Genomic DNA, 20163 nt, shown 5'->3' with positions numbered 1-20163 from the left:
GCAATCATATCTTTACATGCAAGCTCTTCTCTCAAAGTATTTGAAACGAGAAGAAATGTCAGAACTTGCTTATCACAAAATCTGTAACCAGTGGGACTCAGAGCTTGGAGTCAACAGCATCTTCTAGCAGAACTCAATTCCCTGCCCACCACCTGGAACCATGTTTTTAAATCAATGGAGTTGTCCAGGAATGAAAACAAAACAGCAAAGGAATATAAACCCTCCAGAAGTCCTCAGAACATGTTGTGAACAGACATGCTACTGTAATCAGTAATTAACAAAAGTATATTTAGAAATAGAACTGGGAAAGAACTATTTATAATATTTATGTTTACAATATTTGTAAGTCTCTACCAGATTAACACAAAAAAAACAAGAGATGGTTGGCTACTATTTCCCCATCACCATGATGTACTATAACAGATTTCCAAGGAAAAAGACTCCTATGGTAAATTTATAATGCTTCCAATGAAAGCCAATAAGCCTGTTCACTGAAGATACAGGATCATTTTTAGAAATGAAAGCAACATTTTCAGTCTTGCCAACCCAGTCAGTCGGAGGACTGGTATCTTCAGGAGGGGAACAAGTTTGAGAAAATGATCTTCCGGGTCCTATGTATTGAAGGGGAAACCCAGAGGACATCCGTAGACACAGAAAATGGCATTCTATGGAGGAGAATAGCAATACGGAAAATGGAAATTCACCATTTTCACATTTAGTTGGCATACACAATGTGAAAAGGAATGGACAAAATAAAAATGCAATCTAGAAAGTTCTGGGAAGGAGTCTTTAGAGCCCATGATGTTAAGTACAATTTTGGAAGAGACTTAAAAGAAAAAATGATACTGTATCCCTGCCAGAGCTGGTCCACTTACAGGAGTCAGCATCTGAATGCTCTCCGCAAAGTTCCCAATGAAGGCCATGATGGTCATCTTCTGCATGAGTCTCTCAATTTTACTGAACTGCATCATGAACCGGTCTTCATCTGACAAGTTCTCCAGGGGCTTCCTTTCCCGCTCATAGAGCCGAAACACTTTCACCTCGTTCTCAGTTGGCAAGAACCTCATCAAACATTCTACAAAGTCTACAGGCAATGTCTTCAAGTCAAATCTGAAGACAGATGTGGACATGTAAGTGTTAGAGAGACAACCTCCTACCTTTTCAACCGCACCCCCATTTGGTCCTGCTCATCAACCACCATCGCAATAAACTGATGATGTCTACAGCCAAACGGTGGAGATGCCACTTGGTGCTGGCTCATGACTGCCCAACAAGTAGCTTCAGTGGTCCTTTCTGAGAACCTAGACCTCATCACAACATCCATGCTCAGTTTTTAGCCCATTACTATTGATCTAAGTCTCCAGAAATCAACACTTAAATGACAGGAAGAGCGAGAAGGCAGGCTGAAGCATCTGATGTTTAAGCGGTTCAAGGACATAGTTTTTAAGGCATATTAAGTACTGCTAATTAGGGAGACTGATATTATATACACAATTACAGAATATCTGGTAAACTCTAATATTTTTCAATTAAACCAACAGTCTGGGCTATTTTCTCTACGTTAGGAAAAAAAATGTATCCAAATGCCTGTACTAAATGGATGTTTTGGTTTAAATGGATACATCCCTTGAAGGTATATCAGGTCTCTTTGGATATATGCTCAATTTGAACAAACAGAATATTTGCTACAATCTCTATTTTCTTCCCTGGACAATCTTTGTCCAGCAGAATGACAGAATTATATCTAATCATCATGATAAATACGGCATCTATAGATTAAAAACTAGAATGCCTATCATGTTTCAACTTCAGAAATCAGAACAGAATATAGGATACACTAGACTATTGGATTTTGATCCTGAGTACATGAAATTGGAACAAATGATTTCTGAGGGTCATATACTCCCCTAAAGATCTCTTACCGAAATTTATGAAATACCAATTTACAATGCATTCATTCCTAACACATCTAAAACATTTGTTCCTAATCATATTTGAAATCCATCATGACCACAAGAAGGGCAGAAAGATTCCTCTCATAGAAAAGTAAATAAAACCAATGCCTTCTCTGCAATCCAGGGATAAGAAAAGAACTGAACTTTAAAATTTCCTGAAAGCTGCTAAGAGAAACAGGAATCACATTCCTATTGTTATGAACTAAAATATGCATCTGTATCACATTTGCATCTGGCACTGAATTGTATCATTCCACAAATGCCATCAAATTTGTATTCAACAAATCGAGAGAAAATTCAGATACTCCAGAGCAAATGAACAGTCTCTCCCTTTTTTTTAGCATCTGTAATTCTCCACTCCTTGGAGGTATGCATTGCTTATAGACATACAGGAAAGCAGACCAAGTTAATAAATGATGTCATGATCCAGTTGTTACTCTTCTAAAATAATTTTCGCTCGAATACAGTGCTCACAAGGGTAATTTCTGGCCTGCCTCTTTAGTGCTAGCATTCCATTCAACTCTGAAGTCACACATATGTAAAAGGGAACCTTTGGTATGTGGATATCAAGGACTGCTCCATCTTTTATCTTCCATCTTGCCCTACTATTGAAATATTTATGTTCTCTACCAATCATAACTTTCTTATTTTTGTTTTTATCCTAAATTCACTAGAATCGATTTTTCCAGAATGCCCTGAACTTACACATGTATAGCTTTACATATCTCATCGGCGGTCTTTCCAGCTTTCCTTAAAGTTATGGCAAGATTTTTGGCCCTATTTGCTTCTAGTAATGTCACTTTGTTGGATCCCTTCTGTGTTATCTTCTGTTTGCTTGAAGAAAGATCAATGGCAGGACCTTGGGCTTTTGTCTTAAATATTTCCTCAAATTCATCCACATTTAAATCCTGGAGTAGAGAGGGATGAAATAGGCAAATTGGATTACACCTAAAAATTAAGTCAGAAACCATTCTGACAGTTTCTTAAGCATCAAAGAACTTACTTTTTCTACTCAATACTTGCCTTTGACCATGGCTTACTCTGTTTTCCTGTTCGTGCTATGGCATGACTTAGGCCCCACATACAGCTATGAACGTCTAAACTAGAGAACCGATTCCATCTGGCCAACTCAACAGCTTTTCCCTAATTACCTTGCAGGGCCGGCCACCACAGACTAAAACTATCAAACCAGTGAGTGTGATTACTCAGTTCTTATTCACTTAGAGTTCAATAAAGGGTTTTTTAATGCCCTTTTATAAATGAAGGGCAGGGCTTATATCAGATACATATTTTGTGGCATCCACTGAAGATAATTACAACCACTCCATAGCAACATAACTATTTTTTTTAAAGATTTTATTTATTTATTTGACAGAGAGAGAGCACAAGTAGGCAGAGTGGCAGGTAGAGGGAGAGGGAGAAGCAGGCTCCCTGCTGAGCAGAGAGCCGGATACGGGGCTCGATCCCAGGACCCTGGGATCATGACCTGAGCCAAAGGCAGATGCTTAACAGACTGAGCCACCCAGGTGCCCCGTAACATAACTTTTTAAACACAGTTTTGAAACCACCTTACAAAACAGTGTCCAACTTTATTCTCTAATATTAAAAACCCTTTTCTTCTTTACATCAAGGCATTTAAAACGCTAGCATTGTGTCACTGAACCTTCCAGGTTAGCAGAGCACCCATTTTAGCTTTGCTGCCCAGAGAGCCCTCCCTGTTTCTAACCAATGAGAAAGATACCTCCAGAATTCGCTCGTCATCAATTTCGTTGAAGACCGTGCCATTGATCTGATTTGGTTTCAGGGCAACCCAGTTAAAAACTGGCATTCTGAATTTCGTCTTGATTGGCTTCTTAATTTTCACAGCTACAGAAGTCAGAGAGGATGAAATTAATACTCCACCAAAACCCCACAATCCTCAAGAACAATCAGAGAACAGTCCTTGCAGATGACACTTTAACACTGGGGCAACACAGGCAAGAGGCGCCCAAGTGTTTTTAAACACACAAAACATCACACATGGCTTTGGCTAGGGCAATCTGAGGTCATTTGGTTGAATGATGCAACATTATGGTAAAGTTGGCTAAGAGCCAAGGGTTGTTTTTTGTTTTTTTTTTAACGCAGGCAAATGGATTGCTCTGTTACACTCACAATGTTAGGACAACGCTTAAGACAAAGTATTGGGGAACAAAAATTATTAATAATGTTATTAGACAGCAGAGAGGACAAATGCTCTGTGACACTGGTAAGTGTGAGTCAGATTGTGAAATCTTAAATTCTTGGTTCTAGAACACGTATTTCCAAACCAATGTTAAAAGACAATCAGAGACTGCAAGGCAGTGGCTGACTCCACCACCAGGACTGTGATGTCAGGAAGGCTGGCTTTTCTGCTGGAGCAATACGCTCGTGTGGGCCATTTTGACAATGGGGATTATACTGATGCTGAGTTATTCCAACCAGACCAAGGGCCACGAACAGCTCAAAACAGAAAATATTTAAGACGACAGAAGGGGTACTCAGAAATCAGGATTAGTATTGGTTTTCGAGAATGGCCACGGTCCCGTCCCCTGCTCTTTAAAGAGCAAGTTCTCCCCAGGAGTCAGCTACATGCGACTAGAAGGCATCCATGAACCCATGAAAAACACAGAAAACCTCTTAAGAGAGGAAGGGATATCTGTCTTTGAGGGTCAGGTGAGGAATTGTCAACTCCTCTTACTGTGGGGAGATGAGCTAAAAAAGGAAATTCATTAAAAATTCCATGAATTACACATCATAAAGAAGTCTTCCCAAACCATCTACATATATATATATATGTATATACATATATATGTATGTATGTGTGTGTACGTACATACACACACACACACACACACACACACACACACCCCTTAAGTCTGTCCTGGGCTGCCCAGCACACTATTTGGGAGCTCCGCTATTTGCCATCATTAGTAAGGGAGGGAGAAGGGCAGTACAGAACAAAATAAACCCAATGCACACTGGGCATCCCCCTGGTTGCTGGCCATTCCTCCAGAGTTACGAAGGCCACATACCCAGCAGGAATGTCATCTGATAAATCCACACATAAGCATGCAGGAACACAGAAACACAGCTTTTGCCAAACCAGGTCATTCTACCACCGTGACACCATAAGCCCCACCACCCGACAGTGTTGGACAGCTCACCGCACTTCATTTTGGTCTACACTGCCCAGGAAAACCCGTGTCCTCCGCAGGACAAAGGAACAGACTTTCCTCTAGGCTGGCATGTGAGCGATATGGAGGGAGAAGGGGGAGCAGGGGAGAAGCTGTGCGGGATCTTCCCACAATCTGAGTTGGCGGGTCCGTGCCATTTGGTTCCGCCATCCATCCATGGACACCGCAGGCCCCAGGACACGCACTGAAAGTCATCCCATCTGCAGCTACCCTACTTTTAACTCGTTGGCAAAATCAGGAATACGCCTGAGACCAGAACACAGGCCAAAAAAAAAAAAACAGTTATCTTCAGAAAGCTGTCCTAACTCCGACTGGGGAATGAGGGGTGGGTTACAGGAGAGGGGGCCTACAGGTGACCATGACAGACACTGTGCTCACAGCGTTCAGGCTAAAGGAGTGGCTCTGTGTGGGTGGGCGTGTGTTCCCTGGAGAGCGCCGGAGACTAGCAGGAAAGGCCTGGAAAAGCAGCACCTAGAAGTTTGTCCTTGTTCTGTGGGGCAAATGCCATTTTTCCCCAGAATAAATCGAAAATCCTTCTAGAGCGGAGGGCTTAGATTCAGCTATGACCATTAAACTAAGAGAAAAAAACACTCTTTTTCTTTCAGGGCGGAAGGAATATGGCCTATGAAATCCAGGCTGCCTGCTTACAGAGCCATAATCTCTTTTACAGAAATGTGTGGGCAAACCTAGACCAACTGTCAGCCAACGGCAAGACTTCCCGCACACACAGGGTCCAAATGCATGGTTCGGTGTAAGATGGAATGAAAAGATGTGAAGGCACAGTGTGACCAACAGAAACACATGATAAACAGTACACTCAGTGAGGAGCAACCTACAGAAAAGCTTGATTGGCCCATCTTTTGTGGAAGCAGAAAGAACAAATACAAAAAAAAAAAAAAAAAAAATTAGATATGGTTAGAGTCAAGCCACTCAGCAGTTCACACACTCTTAGCAGAGAATTTCATGCTTCTTGGACACATTTCACAAGGCAGCACAGAACCATAAATGCATTTCCATTCGGGCCTGCCTTAAAGACTCACTTATTATTTTGTTTTAAAAAGTAATCCTTCTTAGAAGAGGGGAAAAAATGATCTCATTATCGTGGTCCCAAACAGCCATATTGAACTGTGCTAGGTATTCCATAAGATATGAGCAATGTTTTAAGAAAACCATCAGCCAAGTACAAATTCTCACTGTGAACTTACAAAGCACCTTCTCCCAAAGAGACAGCAAAGGTTACAGACTGCCTGGGCATCTGTCACAGATGACCAACACGGGAAATGGGAACCAGACTGCTCTAGCACAGATGTGGGGAGGTAAGCCTAACGCTTCAAATATACATTCCACGCTGTGCATTTTCTCTATAAAATGCAAAGACAACTTCACTAGATAAAATTAGAGGACTGCATTCAGGTCCCCTGTCTTGGCCACCACGCACACACCTGGCTCATTGCCTACCAAAGAGATAGGCCATCCTGTTGCCCATGGATCCAAGGGCCTAGCAATGTCACAGGTTTCTGGGTTCCAGGAGCCCGGGGCATATCATCTCAGCTCTGTCCCTTGCCTCTACTGGGACATCCTGATTCTGTCTGGCTTCTTCATTCCAGGGAGAAAGTTACCCCACACACTGGCAACCCATCTTACAAAATGTGCTAAATAACAGTCTTATAATCCTGAGATCTTATAAAACAGAACATCTTGTCATTGTTTAATGGACACTTAGGGCACCGAAGAGGAGATTCTTAAGTCCCACCCACAGCCCTCTAAAAATAGTCTAAGACACAAAGGGGACAGCCTCCAGCTGCATAACCCTGAAGGCAGCGCTGGGTCTTCAGCTGAACAGAGTTCCACACCGTAGAGCTGAGGCCATCCAGAGACCCTGCAAGTGTTCAAGATTAAGTCGTGGGAAGAGCCCAGAGGGGACAAGACTCCGAAGGGAGCCCTGGACCTGCACATCTCAGCCTCACGCCAAGGCAGTTCTGAGTTCTAGATGAGGGCTCGGTGGATGGAAGTAGAGGCTCTATCGTGCCAGGCTGTACCAAAGAGAAAGGAGGTGGTACCCAGCGAGAGCCCCCGCAGCAAGCATGGGCCACGGGGAGCATTCGCAGGGCGCTACGAGGGAAGCCTCGTCCGTGAGCCAGGCGTACATGGCAACTACACGTTTCCACACTCAGTGCCTGAGAGCAGCCTGTCGATGGAAGGAATTCCTGGGGCTTGCTAGGAGGTTTTTGGTTCACATTCTAAAATCCAATAGTTCCACAATGACACACCTTCAACTTTTGTCCTTAGGAAGCAATAAAAGTTCTAGAAGAAAGCAGGAGATGGGGGTGACCCTGAATGGTAGAACTGAATCACTGGATTACTGTGAACATTACTTTCAATAGGCCCCTTGTTTGTTTCTTGGACAACTTCACAGAAGTTGGGGTGGAAGGAGACACCACAGACTCGGTGTGGAACAAGGTTGCTCCTGGGTGGCTTTCTGGTGCCTGAAAGGGCGTCAGTCACTAGGATGAATCAGTCGCACTGACTGGCCACTACAGCCGCTGATGGGACGGCGGTCCGGGAACTCTCCCACAGCTAAGACGGTCATTAGACACTGGACAGAAGGCTCTGGGAACTACCGCACTTAACAGAGTGGTAGGTGTTCATCGGAAATAAGAGACCGAAGTGGAGGAGAAAGCAGAATTTTCTGATGTCGCAGAGACAGCACGGCAAAGCTCAGAGCTCACGGCAATTTCAAAATGCCAGGGAAATGCTCCATGACGGGGGAAATGGCTTGTGGTATTTTAGAAAAGAGTAAAAAGTCACTTCCATGAGTCAAAAAATCAGAACTCCTATTTCAAGGCATTAGAACCACTCTCTTCGTCTCGCCCCCCCCCCGCGCCCCCAACACACCCAGTTTTATTTCTGGTGAGGTGGGGATGCCACATTCTCTCCTGTTAGCAGGAGGGCAGTGTGCATGATTCAGCAGCGTTTCAAGGCACAGAGATACCGCTGTCGGCAACGTGTCCCTTGAAGGTTCAGTTGCACTACAGTGAATTCTGAGGTCTTCAAATGCGCAGAAGAGATGCCTGGAAGACTACATCGGGCAATTACGCAGAGAGCCATTTTCCCCTTTCGTAAATGACACCGCGAATACCTTCCAAAAACAGAGCCGAGAGCACCAAAAGCACCGTGTGTCAGAGCTCCGGCTAGTACAGATGCCCACAAGCGTTCCATGAATCCATGAAAATGCACTGATCCCTAAGAAGGTAACTTGTCTTTCTTCCCCTTTCTAGGTGGGAAGAGCGGAAGGTGGGAAGTCTGCAAAATCAGAACTCCCTGCTAGAGAGCACAACAGCTACCCAGAGAAAAATGCCCCTGTGCATGGCTTCCCCTTCCGTGGCTCCATTAGCAGCACTGCTCCTAGATTAAGAGGAGGTACACGGGCTTGCAAGAGACCTGGACTTTCAAAGAAGCTTTAAAGTCTCGGGAGGTAACACAGTGAGTATTTCGCACACGGGTACCTGGGTCTGAATTCTGTGCTCTTACCTGCTAATCCTGAGTTGAAAACCACTGTGGGCGAGGACGTCCCGGGCAGCGGGGGTGCAGAGGGAGGAGGAGGGGGTGGTAAAGGAGAAGCCAGCACAGTCTCAGCTGCAGGGCCTGGCAGAGGGGGAGGAGGGGGTGGCGGGGGAGGAGGCGGGGGAGGGGGTGGGGGTGGGGGCGGTGGCGGCATGGGTGGCGTTACTGGACCATTTTGCACTAGCAAAAAAAGCAGAAACAAATTGCCTTTGAAAACAGGGGAATGGTTTCACCTGCAGGATGTCATGTGCACATAAAGTATCCAAAAAACAAAACACTTAAAATGACATGGGAATTTTTTTCAAACGCTGTAACATCTCCCCACTGGCAAATAAAGAATACACTGCAACATACATAAAACTTCAGCTTTAGAACCTTAATCTCAAAATGTAAAGGTGGCCAACAAAAGCAAACAAAGGACACAAACGGACAGTGAATAAAAGAAGAAATACAAATATCCCGATACCCTTTCAGTTCTCCCGCCGAGGCTTCTTACCTGCTTCAGGTGTGTCTGCCGATGGAGGTAGTGGGGGGGGAGGCGGGGGCAGGCCCGAGGAGGCGACCCCCGTTACTGGTCCCATAAAGTTACCCACTGCCGCTTCTGACCCCGTGGACAATGTGCCAGAGGCCACAACTGGCAGTATGGATATGTCCCCATCCCCTTTCTTCTGAATTTTAATGGTCCCTTGTTTCTCCAGTTCATGAATCTTTTTTTCCAGAGTAGACTGTCTTTGAATGGCTTCTTCTTTTTCTTTGACCATTTTCCTTAATGTGTGAACTTGGGTATTTGCATCTTTGTAGATTTCCTGCAAAAAGAGTCCACAGTCAAGAGTTTAACTTCACATGACATTCATACCTATTACCATCAGATTGGCAAATTGAGGATCAAGAAAATAACAAAAAATAAAAGGAAAAGGAAAAGGGAAAGGGAGAGGAAAGGAAAGGAAAGGAAAGGAAAAGAGAAAAAGGATACTCATAAATACATAGGAATCGTATGGAACTCAGCCAGATCCTATAAACTCCCATTCATTATCAGTTGTTCATTGGTAATGCATGCAATATATTCTAGCAATTGTTACTGTTAATATACGGTTCTTTATATTAAGAAGTGTGGCTAACTCAATTTTCCCTGCAGGTAGAGAGGAACAAGGCAGAGATAATCCAAAGATAATTTTATAGCTGACTCTGGAACACCCTGAGGGTATTTCGGTGGGGCAGCATATTTTCCTTTTATTTTAAAATTTATTTGTAACTCCGAGACACGTATCAGCTAACAGTAGACAAAAGGCCCTAAGTCAGATTTGGATGGAAGTCAGACTGGGATTAAAAATCTGCAGAGCACGGAATGATCTACTCATGAATAACCAGGAGCTGATTGTTCTTGAATGGGTTTCTCCGGCCTTCACAACGCCCCGCCCCCTTGACCAAGCTCAGGATAGCAGTCCTTGTAACAGTTTCCCTTTGGTATGCAGTTAACAGAACAGGCCAGTGCTTCCCTCCACTGATTGCTTAGCTCTGTGTACGTTTTTAGCAGAAAACAAAAAAGTTACAATTTTCAATTTAAAGGCCATCCCCGTTCCTTTTATTAGGGGCCCACCGAGGTTCCAGTGAAAGGATTTTATGGAACTTACTTGCTAGGTCTTGTACATGTGATCTCTCACCACAAACCTCCAGCAGGCAGGGAAACATTCTTCACACCCTGTCTATTATTAATAATCTGAGAGTCTGACTTGAATTGAGTCCATATGCTACAACTTTGTCTCGATGGCGTGCCAAAAAATAAATTTCCTAGAGTTAACTGTAGGACATGTCAGAATATCAAGCAACACACACAGACATGATAACCATCGCATGGAATGTGCCGTTTCATCAACGATGGTGTAAAGGCAAGCATTGTGCCTGAAAGCCCTCCAGGCGTTTTGGTGATTTTATGTTCTGGACAGTTCTAAGCACACGGATAGCACTCCATAAATACCTGACACAAGGTAAAACAATGCTAAGGCCAAATAAAATAGCTGGGATTATCTGATAACAAAATGGATTGGTTTTGCTTTGCCTTCTTTCTTTTTCTTTTTAATTTTTTGGTGAATGCCATTCGGTCTCGCCTACGTTGATTTCACCATTTCCATGGCAACCATCAAATCTGGTTTCAAGTAGAAGCAAAGCAAAAAAATACAAAGAAGTCCAAGTCCTAATAAAATAAATAAGGGGCATGAATTAAATCCATGCCGTGTTTTTATTTCCAAGCAAATGGGTGATCCACTGAATCAACTCAGACTCGTCCAGATGGGAAAACATTGTTGCTCTCAAAATCTGTGATAAGGAAGGACTGAACCCCCAACATTTGACTGCACACACGTGTATACATACCCTATGTGTATTTTCAACTGAGTATCACCTCTGAAACGGTTCCAATAAATGTGCTGCATCAATGCATTCCCCTGACATGAATGTATTCCACGTTCTACTAGGACTAAAGCCGGTGCACATTCCCTGCAATGCCCGTCCGGGCCAGCTGTCATCAGCACACTTACTCGAACAACATCCAGCTCCTTGTTCCTCTGCATGAGCTGCTTTTCCAGTTCCACAATCTTGGACATGGCTTCATTCTCCGTGTCTTGCAGTTTTTCAGACAACTGTAAAGTTTTAAAAGGGAACCTGTGGTCACAACACACGACCATTCTGCTCAGGTCCTCAGTTCTCAGAAAGTAGAGCTCAAAAACCATTCAGGGCCCGTCAGAGTCCTTCCTGTGTTCCCCAAGCTGTTTTCTGGAAATGTTAATATTTATAATAGGATTCTGAATACATACTTGTTTCTAATAGGAATTAGTAATCTACACATGATCTTTAATAAAATCCATACATCAGCTCCTTAGTGTTGGGACCTAGACGGTGTCTCTCCCTCTGTTTCTGCAGGAGCTGACGAGGATGGGGGACAGTGGGTAAGGCAAGAAGGGAGATTCACTTTTCCTGCCCAAAGAAAAGGCCATTAGGCCAAAGCTTTTGAAAATCATCGGTCCACAAAACTTGGTTCTGTTACTATTGAAAACCAGCTGACAAAACAGTACTGCTGGTTTTGACCCAAACTATCCAAATACTAAGTCATTTGGAGGGCCAGTTCGAAAAAACGGGTGGCCTGCTCCGAAAGTGGGTTATGTGAATATGGTCATGCCATGCTGGCTGAGGCTTCCAGAAGAAGATTGGCTGAACCATGTGTTAAATAGTTACTCTTCCCACAAGGCTCTGAAAGTGAGCAACTTCGGATTTCACTGAGAATGATCACAAGTAAAGAAAACCAGGGAGGCAAGGAGAGGAGGAAGGGTGGAGCTGAAAACCCTGATCAGGTTCAGAATAGGAGTCAAATCTTTTAGGGTAAGAAACACCGGGCCGCTAAGTGCCCTTCCTAAGCGGGTGCCAGCCATGTCACTGCAGCACTTACAAGGTGGGGGGAAAGGCTAGCTCACCAACTTGGCTCAACCACAGCCAAGAAGATGCCCATTTCAGAGTAATGGACAAAGGTGAAGGATGTCAAGCATGTCCGATACTCTCAACCAAGAAAATGTGGAGGAAAATAAATGGGCCACTCAAATGGGGGGAAATAATATTGCTCCAAAAAGAGACCACTGATTTATAACCAAGGACACTGCCAAGCAGAATTCTACGTAAGAATTTGGTCCTCACAATGCTTGGGTCTTTAAGAAGCACCATCTTTCGGTTCATTCCTGCAATATTCAAATATCTGCTTAATGGATGAACACATGAACAGCCTCTGAAAGCCTTCAGACTCATCGTCAACTTAGTGTGTGGCAAGAAAAATCCCTCAAAGAAAAATGAGCCCCTGCCCTGAAAAGAGGACACTCCTCAAAGAAGAGGATATAAGGGAACGCTCACTAATTTCCTTGAAAATGCCTACTGTTGAAGAGACTCTTTTTAGAACTTGAGTAAGCATAAGGCAAGACTGGGCAGACATGCATCACGAAACCACAAGATCACCCCGTCCGTGGGCCTGTGTGGACACACGGAGTAGAGCATGACTTACATTCACAAGACTCTGAGTGAAATATAACTTATTGACACACCAAACCAAACTCCCACAGAGGCTGAAGTGGGCGGTATCTTGCCTGGGTAGCCATGGTAGTTGCACTGAGGGAGAGGGTTAGGTGTGAGACAGGAAAGACACAGGTAACAGTCTAATTAGCCCTGGGGCTTATTTTAGTTGCTAGAACCCATCTTTCATAGGCCTATGTGAGCACATGTGACAGAAAATGACTTCTATTCAGAAAAACAGGAGTAGAAGAGGACTTCTTCACCTCAGCCCAAATTCATATACTCGAGTGACATTTCCCCCCTACATGGCACCAACCATCTCACTCTTGGGTGCCTGTCTGTAACTAAGATGCCCAGGAAATCTGGGCTCAGCAGAAACCAGCTCAGCAGATGAGCTAAGGCAAGGCAACGGATTCCCCTTGGTTTTAAGTAACAAACATGCTTTCTTTGAAAGAACCCCGAGTGGCTTTTGACAGCTCTCTATCTCCAGCTGCAGCTCATCCCTACACTCCAAATCCTCTCACTGACCGCCCTAACAGCTAAGTGTGCGTGTGTGTCTCCTTTCCCGAGACGTAGTTACATGAGAAATGTTTTCTTCCAGCTCTTCGACCCTCTCCAAGGCCGCATTCTTGGTCTCAGCATCTTCCAGCAGAGCTCCCACATCGAACACGTTGTCCAGGTAAGCTTGAATCTGCACCTGGAGCTTGTCGCTCTCCGTGTGCTTCAGTTTCTAAGAACCAAAACGCAAGAGAAGGCGGCCTTAGCACAGCTGTGGAGACAGAACATAATGGTACGACAGCCTACATGTTTTTGTTGCTTCCAAATACTCCAGTCTTTTCCAAGAGAGGGTTTGATGCCTCAGCCTCCTTAAGAGGATCACGGAGTGTTCGACTGTTCGTCTAAGAAGCTACCATCAGATTACTTTCTGGTGAATACCCTCTCCCAAATATATACACATCTCCTAATTCTTCCTATAAATTTATTCCCCATATCGACATATTCCAAACCAAAACATTTTGATACAGGTGAAATCAGACAACAGAAAAATTAAAAAGCAGCTTCGGAAGAGAGCTATGGTCCCAGGTTTGAGAGGCATCTGTGTGCAGAGGCGGTTAGAGTAAGTATAAGTTGCCTGACTCTGGTGGTTCAACTGAGGAAGAGGGTTAGGTGGGAGGTGGGGAAGACACGGATAGAATATATCAGCCCTGGGTTTGATTAGTAAATTGCTAGTCTACCGCCCTCCATGGTAACTTCCCCAAGATACTGCCCCAGCATAAGGAGTGCAGGGCTCCCCAAAGCACAGATCAGGAAGCCTTCCTCCACTCCCTGCCTTATAGGCGCAGGCATCCCAAAGGAAGTCAACCAGCTTTAAGGTGAAATTAGAGATCAAGAAAATCTGCGAGTCTTCCTTACAAGTAACGTAAGTCCTGACTTCCTCTGGGGGAACAGATGAGTAGCTAGAATAATCCTGGCATATGGAGGACACCAATAAACATGTACTGAACAAATCAATGGCTACTTACAAGGCTGGGCTTTTGTAAACCAATGAAGCATTTATATATTATATGCTTATAATATTAATCTTCTCACCACCTCTATCAGGGTCCAGAACCAACAGACCAGGAAGTTAGAGAAACACAGAGTTTTGGAAAAATTTTTTGAAATTTTTCAGAGGAATTATGCTCTACATAAATTCTCGGGAAGATGGATTAACTCCTAGGTCTAATCTGGAATTCCGTAACTTAACTTGTCCTAAAGACAGTATGTTCTGTCTTAGTTTAGGAATATAAGCTAAAAAAGACACCTGAATAAGGGCAAAGCCTAGAAAGGAAAATAAAGCAGCAGCTAGGCAGGTTTTCTCACCAAGTACACGATGAGTAAGGGGCACAACCTGATGTGTTCCTCTCGCCATTGCTGCCTGGAGCCCGAAAGAGCTCCACACGACCATCACAAAACTGAACCCACTGAACCCACAACACCATGAACAATCTACACACCCAATGTGCGCTCAAATCCTGCCACTCTCTGAGCAGGTAGGGAAAGAGCGAGAGAAACCTTGATCTTAGAGCAGGAGAAGCCTTTCAATACCATATTCTGTCAAAGATATTAGTGATTATTGAAGTCAGAACACAATTCCAGTGACTCTTTAATGGAAATCCATCATGCCTCTCCCTGAGTACAGTCCTTAGACAACATTAGGCCAGTCTCTCCAGGGGCAGCCTCGCCGGTGTGATGAGCCAGGTCACGAGCTCAGAGAGTAACCGATGCTATGACTTTGCCTCGCAATAACCTGCAATTCCCTGGCTTTCGCCCTAACGAAGCCGGGCAGCTGAACTCTGGAGAGGCCCAAGGGAAGCCCTTCTATTTTCTTCGTGGCTAGAGACAAATTGGAAATTGAGGTTAACAATTCTTGCCCTCTCGCTAGTGGCCTTTCAAATTCAAGTGGACCACTGCTGCCCAGGAGGGAAAACAAAACCGCTCGAGAATCAAAGGACATGCGGGCATCCTGTGCACACACAGCCACTCGAGTCCATTTACGATTTTCACACCAACTTGCTATTTCCTAGGTGAAGAACTACAGGGAGCTGGCTGAGCACTTCTGCAGGGGAGCCAGAGAAAGAGCAACTTTAGACGGCCTGCTCCCAAGAACTTAAAAGTGGAATGACCAAAACCACCAAAGCATTAAACAGAATGTAACCGCTACACAAGGAAGTCTCTAGTGTCCATTTCCTCAGTATTTTTTTTTTTTTTACGCTCTAAGCATTTATTCATCACTCTTTAGCAGTCTTGTTTGATGAGGTCCCCAGAGTAACCAAGAACGTGGATTGCCCAAGAGCCCGGACGAAGGGTGCAAGGAGACTTGACCCAGACAGAGCTCAAACACGGAGGACAGCTGCAGCAAGGCCACAAGAGGGTGTCTGGCTCCAGTACTAAACGGCTGCAGGCAGAAGGCAGCCCGAGGTCCCAGGAGGTCGGCAAGAATCCAGTTTCTCTGGCCGATTGCATCACTCGGATAGGTTCCCTTTAACACCAGCGCTATAGTACGCAGCCGCATAGAGCCTCAAGCGTTCGTTAGTCATGGCGGAAGCTATCTTTGAAGGTAGGCAAAATAAATCAAGGCTTACACTGGAGCCAAAGGTCACAGCTCTACTTACATCCAAGTATTCATCCAGGCCTAACTTGGTAAATTCATACTGGAGGTGAACTCTGAAATTCATGTCTTCTACTGAATGGACTACGATATTAATAAACTGCATCGAGGCCACCTGCAATGAAATTGCCAGCGGGTTACAGGGCTCCAAACCAGTTTTCTCAGTTTAATGGCGGGCGGATGCTTTCAATGTCACACATCTAAACGAACTTACCCGTCTCCTTTTCCTTCATTTCTCTGGGTCTTTGAAAATATTTTATCATTTTTTTAAATTCAAAAGTCACAGAGATACCACAGTAAGATGCCACTCCTCATCCACTAGAATGACTATAATCAAAATGAAAAGTGCGGCAAGGAGGTGGACAAAGTAGAACCCGCATCCACTTGGGATGTCCACACGTGCAGCCGCTTTGAAATGTCAGGCAGTTCCACAAAATGTTAAAAAGTGAGTTACCAAAGAACCCGGCAATCCTGCTCCTCGGTATGTGCCCACAGGAAATGAAAATGCATGGCTGTATAGAAACTCCCATACGAGTGTTTACAAAAGTATTATTCACAACCAGAATGCAGGGGAAAAATCATCAATGTCCATCAACCGATGGGTTAAAATAATAAGCTATATCCGCACAATGGAATATTAAATGACAATAAAAAGGGATGAAGTACTGATGCATCTTACGGTGTGGGTGAACTTGAAAACATTATGCTACATGAAACAAGTCAGTCCTAACAGACCATATAAATTATGATGCCATTCATATCAAATATCCAGAACAGGCATATCTGTGGAGCTAGAAAGTAGATTAGAAGCTGCCTAAGACTGGGGATGGGAAAATGGGCAGTGACTACTAATGGGGATTCCTTCTGGGGTGACAAAGTGTTCTAAATTAGACCGCAGGGATGGCTGCACCACTCTGCAAATATGCAAAAATTATGTTCAATTGTCCACCTTCAGTGGGTAAGTTAGATCACCTCTCAGTAAAACTTTTTAGGAAGTCTTATGGGTGTACAGAACAAACTGTGTAAGGTATTACAGATATATCATAGAAAATGGAACAATCTTAAAAAAAAAAAATTTAAAAATCACTTATCATCATACCACAGGATAATCAGTTCTAAAATTTCACCGTGGGCCCCACTATACCAACAAGATCGTAACAGGATCTCTGACCCAAGTTTCCATTTTTAACAATCAACCGGTTTCCATTCCACAAAAGCCTTGGATTTACTGCTTTCTCTCCACAACTGCATCAGTGGCCCTGAGACCTGCCACAGAGAAAACCAGTTCCTGGTTTGGTAAGGAACAAAACAAAGTTCAATAGATCTGTTTTGCCTTTTTTTTTTTTTAAGACTTTATTTTTAAGTAATCTCTACCCGCAGCGTGGGGCCCAAACTCACAACCCTGAGATCAAGAGTTGCATGCTCTACCAACTGAGCCAGCCAAGTTCCCCTATTTTGTTATTTTTTGTTTTTTTGTTTTTTTTTTAAAGATTTTCGTTATTTATTTGACAGAGAGAAACACAGCGAAAGAGGGAACACAAGCAGGGGGAGTGGGAGAGGGAGAAGCAGGCTTCCCGCCAAGCAGGGAGCCCAATGCGGGGCTCGATGCCAGAGCCCTGGGATCATGACCTGAGCCGAAGGCAGACGCTTAACGACTGAGCCACCCAGGTGCCCCTATTTTGCTCTTAATAGTGACATTTATGGTGAAAATATCTTACTAATGTTTTCCCTCTATGGGCAAACACGGTCTCCGAAAGGAGGTAAAGTGAATGAGGGATCCAGATTCACATTTTCTCTGAAAACTGCCTTCCTCCTTTCTCCTCCAAACCCAGTTTCTTCTGTCTTTTTTTTTTAATTGTTTCTGTTGAGTTAAAGATTTTTTTTTTTTTTTGACAGAGAGAGAAAGAGGGACAGCGAGAGAGGGAACACAAGCAGGGGGAGTGGGAGAGGGAGAAGCAGGCTTCCCGCTGAGCAGAGAGCCCAATGCGGGGCTCAATCCCAGGACCCTGGGATCACGACCCGAGCCAAAGGCAGACGCTTAACAACTGAGCCACCCAGGCGCCCCTGTTTCTGTTGACTTAGAGTCTCCTTTGAGTATAAGTCCTACACTGGAAGACAGGTCAACTCTCTACGTTACAAGGAGACTCTTTTGCAATTTACTAAAAAATGACTTCAGGTGCTGTGGTTAAATAGGCTAAAGATTTTGTCAGGGTTTTTTTGTTTGTTTGGTTGGGTTTTTTTGCTTTTGTCCACAAAAAAATACAGAAAAAGGTCTTGTGTTAGAAAAATTTATGTTTTATGAGGAATAAGTTGTTCGGGAGGTTGTACAACTTAACTGCATTCCCAAGGACAGTTTTAAAAAAGCCTCATTTTCTGGAGGAAAATATGGTTCAATTCCGGCATCTTTCCATTTCTCTTCTGAATATCTGTTGAGTTTTAAGATATGTCTGAGAGGCAACTATCTGCTAGGCAAAAGAGGAATTGAGCAAAATACCTGCATACTAGCAGCTCCTAAATAAGCTTCCTCACTGCATGTAGATATAAATAAATGGCAAGAAATACACTGTTCCTTCTAAACAGTGCAGGCATTTTATTTTTATTTTTTAAAGATTTTATTTATTTATTTGACAGAGAGAGACACAACAAGAGCAGGAACACAAGCAGGGGGCATGGCAGAGGGAGAAGCAGACTTCCCACTGAGCAGGGAGCCCAATGCGGGGCTCGATCCCAGGACCCTGGGACCATGACCTGAGCCGAAGGCAGACAGACGCTCAGCGACTGAGCCACCCAGGCATCCCCAGTGCAGGCATTTTAAAGGGCTTGATTATATAAATTTTAATTTCAGCAGAAACTCAAGTGGCAGGGAGACCCCCCGAGGTCTGATAATGACTGAAGTGGGCCCCACGTAACACAGCAAGGAACAGTGCGGACCACCTTTCCAGTGGCAAATTGGAAAGGGGATCTTCAGACTAAAAATAGGGGCAACTTGGCTCCAGAGGCTGATACTCTGCAAGCCCAGGGGTCTTGTGTTAGCTGAATTTTTAGTTTAAAAAAAAAAGAGAAATCTGTTACTTTATGCACCATTTCCAAATTTTTTATGGAGGGACATCACTATCAGACTCAACTCACAAGGCTGTATGTTGGCTTCAGCGTGGGAGCCTCCAGTTTGCAACCTCAGCTTTCAGGGACAAAGAAGTTGCCCCTCTGAAGGCAGAGGAAAGAAACCAGTAAAGTGAGCCACAACTGGCTTCTTCACGTACTTATCATTCGTGCCAACACGAGCATTCAAACACTCCAGAAATTCCTAACAAGAAAATTAAAAAGCCAATGTGAAAGTACTCGTTTCACATTATTTGTCTTAAAAAAAAAAAAAAAAACAGCAAATAACAGGCTTTGATGGAACAGAAAAGCTTCTCTAGAAGGACTGCATCATTTTCATGGAATTTGGAAGGGGTTGAGGGCTAGGATGCATATAAAATTTAAGGACCCAGAAAAAAAATTTCACATGAAAGGGTTAGAAATCTGCAAAGCTGTGTTTCATGGTTTACAGCCACTGAAGCAATTCAAATGAAAACTGTGCCTGGCACCCTACACGCAGGTTTGAGCAGACTGGACAACATAAGAACTGAGCTGGGCACCTGCTCCAAGCTAGATGTGAGCTGAGAGGTGAAGCCCCCGTGAGATCTCCTAGGCTCAGAAGTTGCCCGGGTCAACTGCAGAGAAAGCCTGCAGATCTGGGTGCACTCATGGGTAGTCTGTCTCAGAAATGCTCTAGGGTAGATTTCCATCTTCAATCCAAGATTAAGATTAAAGTCTATGAATTCAGCAGTGCTCAAACTCCTTTTGCTGTTTGTCCCCAGAGAGGACAGCACTGCCGCTGAACCACACGTTCTTGCATGAGAACTACCGTGCTAAGGAGCTCTGCAGTACAATGATGCGCTCACAGTTACCAGAGCAGGAAGGAGATCATGAGTGGTGGAGGGGAGGGGCGGGGGGTTGTGGGTGGAAATCACTGCTGTATAGTAATTTGGGGGATGCATACAGTCAATTCTACAAACCAATGCACTTTAGTCTTTGAGAATGTAGTCTGGAGAAAGCCACTGGCTGGGGTGTGCAAAAGACAAAATGGTCAAGATTCTTGGTTTCTACTTTCTTTACTGAAAACTATAACTGGCAATTGCAGGAATTTGTACCAGGAGTTAACATCCTTTCCCCAAATGCATGGCTTCACCCT

The 20163-nt window shown here is 44.0% G+C and overlaps 1 protein-coding gene across 4 annotated transcripts in view; it reads right to left on the bottom strand.

Moving 5' to 3' along the window:
• The window catches only part of FMNL2 (formin like 2), a 303778-nt gene that overhangs the window by 16535 nt on the left and 267080 nt on the right, over nt 1-20163 (bottom strand). For all 4 annotated transcript variants that reach the window (XM_044913291.1, XM_021703351.1, XM_044913290.1 and 1 more), the window contains exons 11-18: nt 15934-16044; nt 13359-13508; nt 11266-11367; nt 9228-9537; nt 8699-8911; nt 3697-3821; nt 2661-2863; nt 876-1110 (exon numbers count right to left, since the gene is read on the bottom strand). In XM_044913291.1, coding sequence (XP_044769226.1) covers nt 876-1110; nt 2661-2863; nt 3697-3821; nt 8699-8911; nt 9228-9537; nt 11266-11367; nt 13359-13508; nt 15934-16044 — 1449 coding nt within the window. The remainder of the gene's footprint in view (nt 1-875; nt 1111-2660; nt 2864-3696; nt 3822-8698; nt 8912-9227; nt 9538-11265; nt 11368-13358; nt 13509-15933; nt 16045-20163) is intronic.

This window comes from Neomonachus schauinslandi, chromosome 3, assembly GCF_002201575.2.
Source record: "Neomonachus schauinslandi chromosome 3, ASM220157v2, whole genome shotgun sequence".
In the NCBI taxonomy this organism is placed as follows: Eukaryota; Metazoa; Chordata; class Mammalia; order Carnivora; family Phocidae; genus Neomonachus; species Neomonachus schauinslandi.
This window is presented reverse-complemented; position numbering and strand designations above follow the sequence as displayed.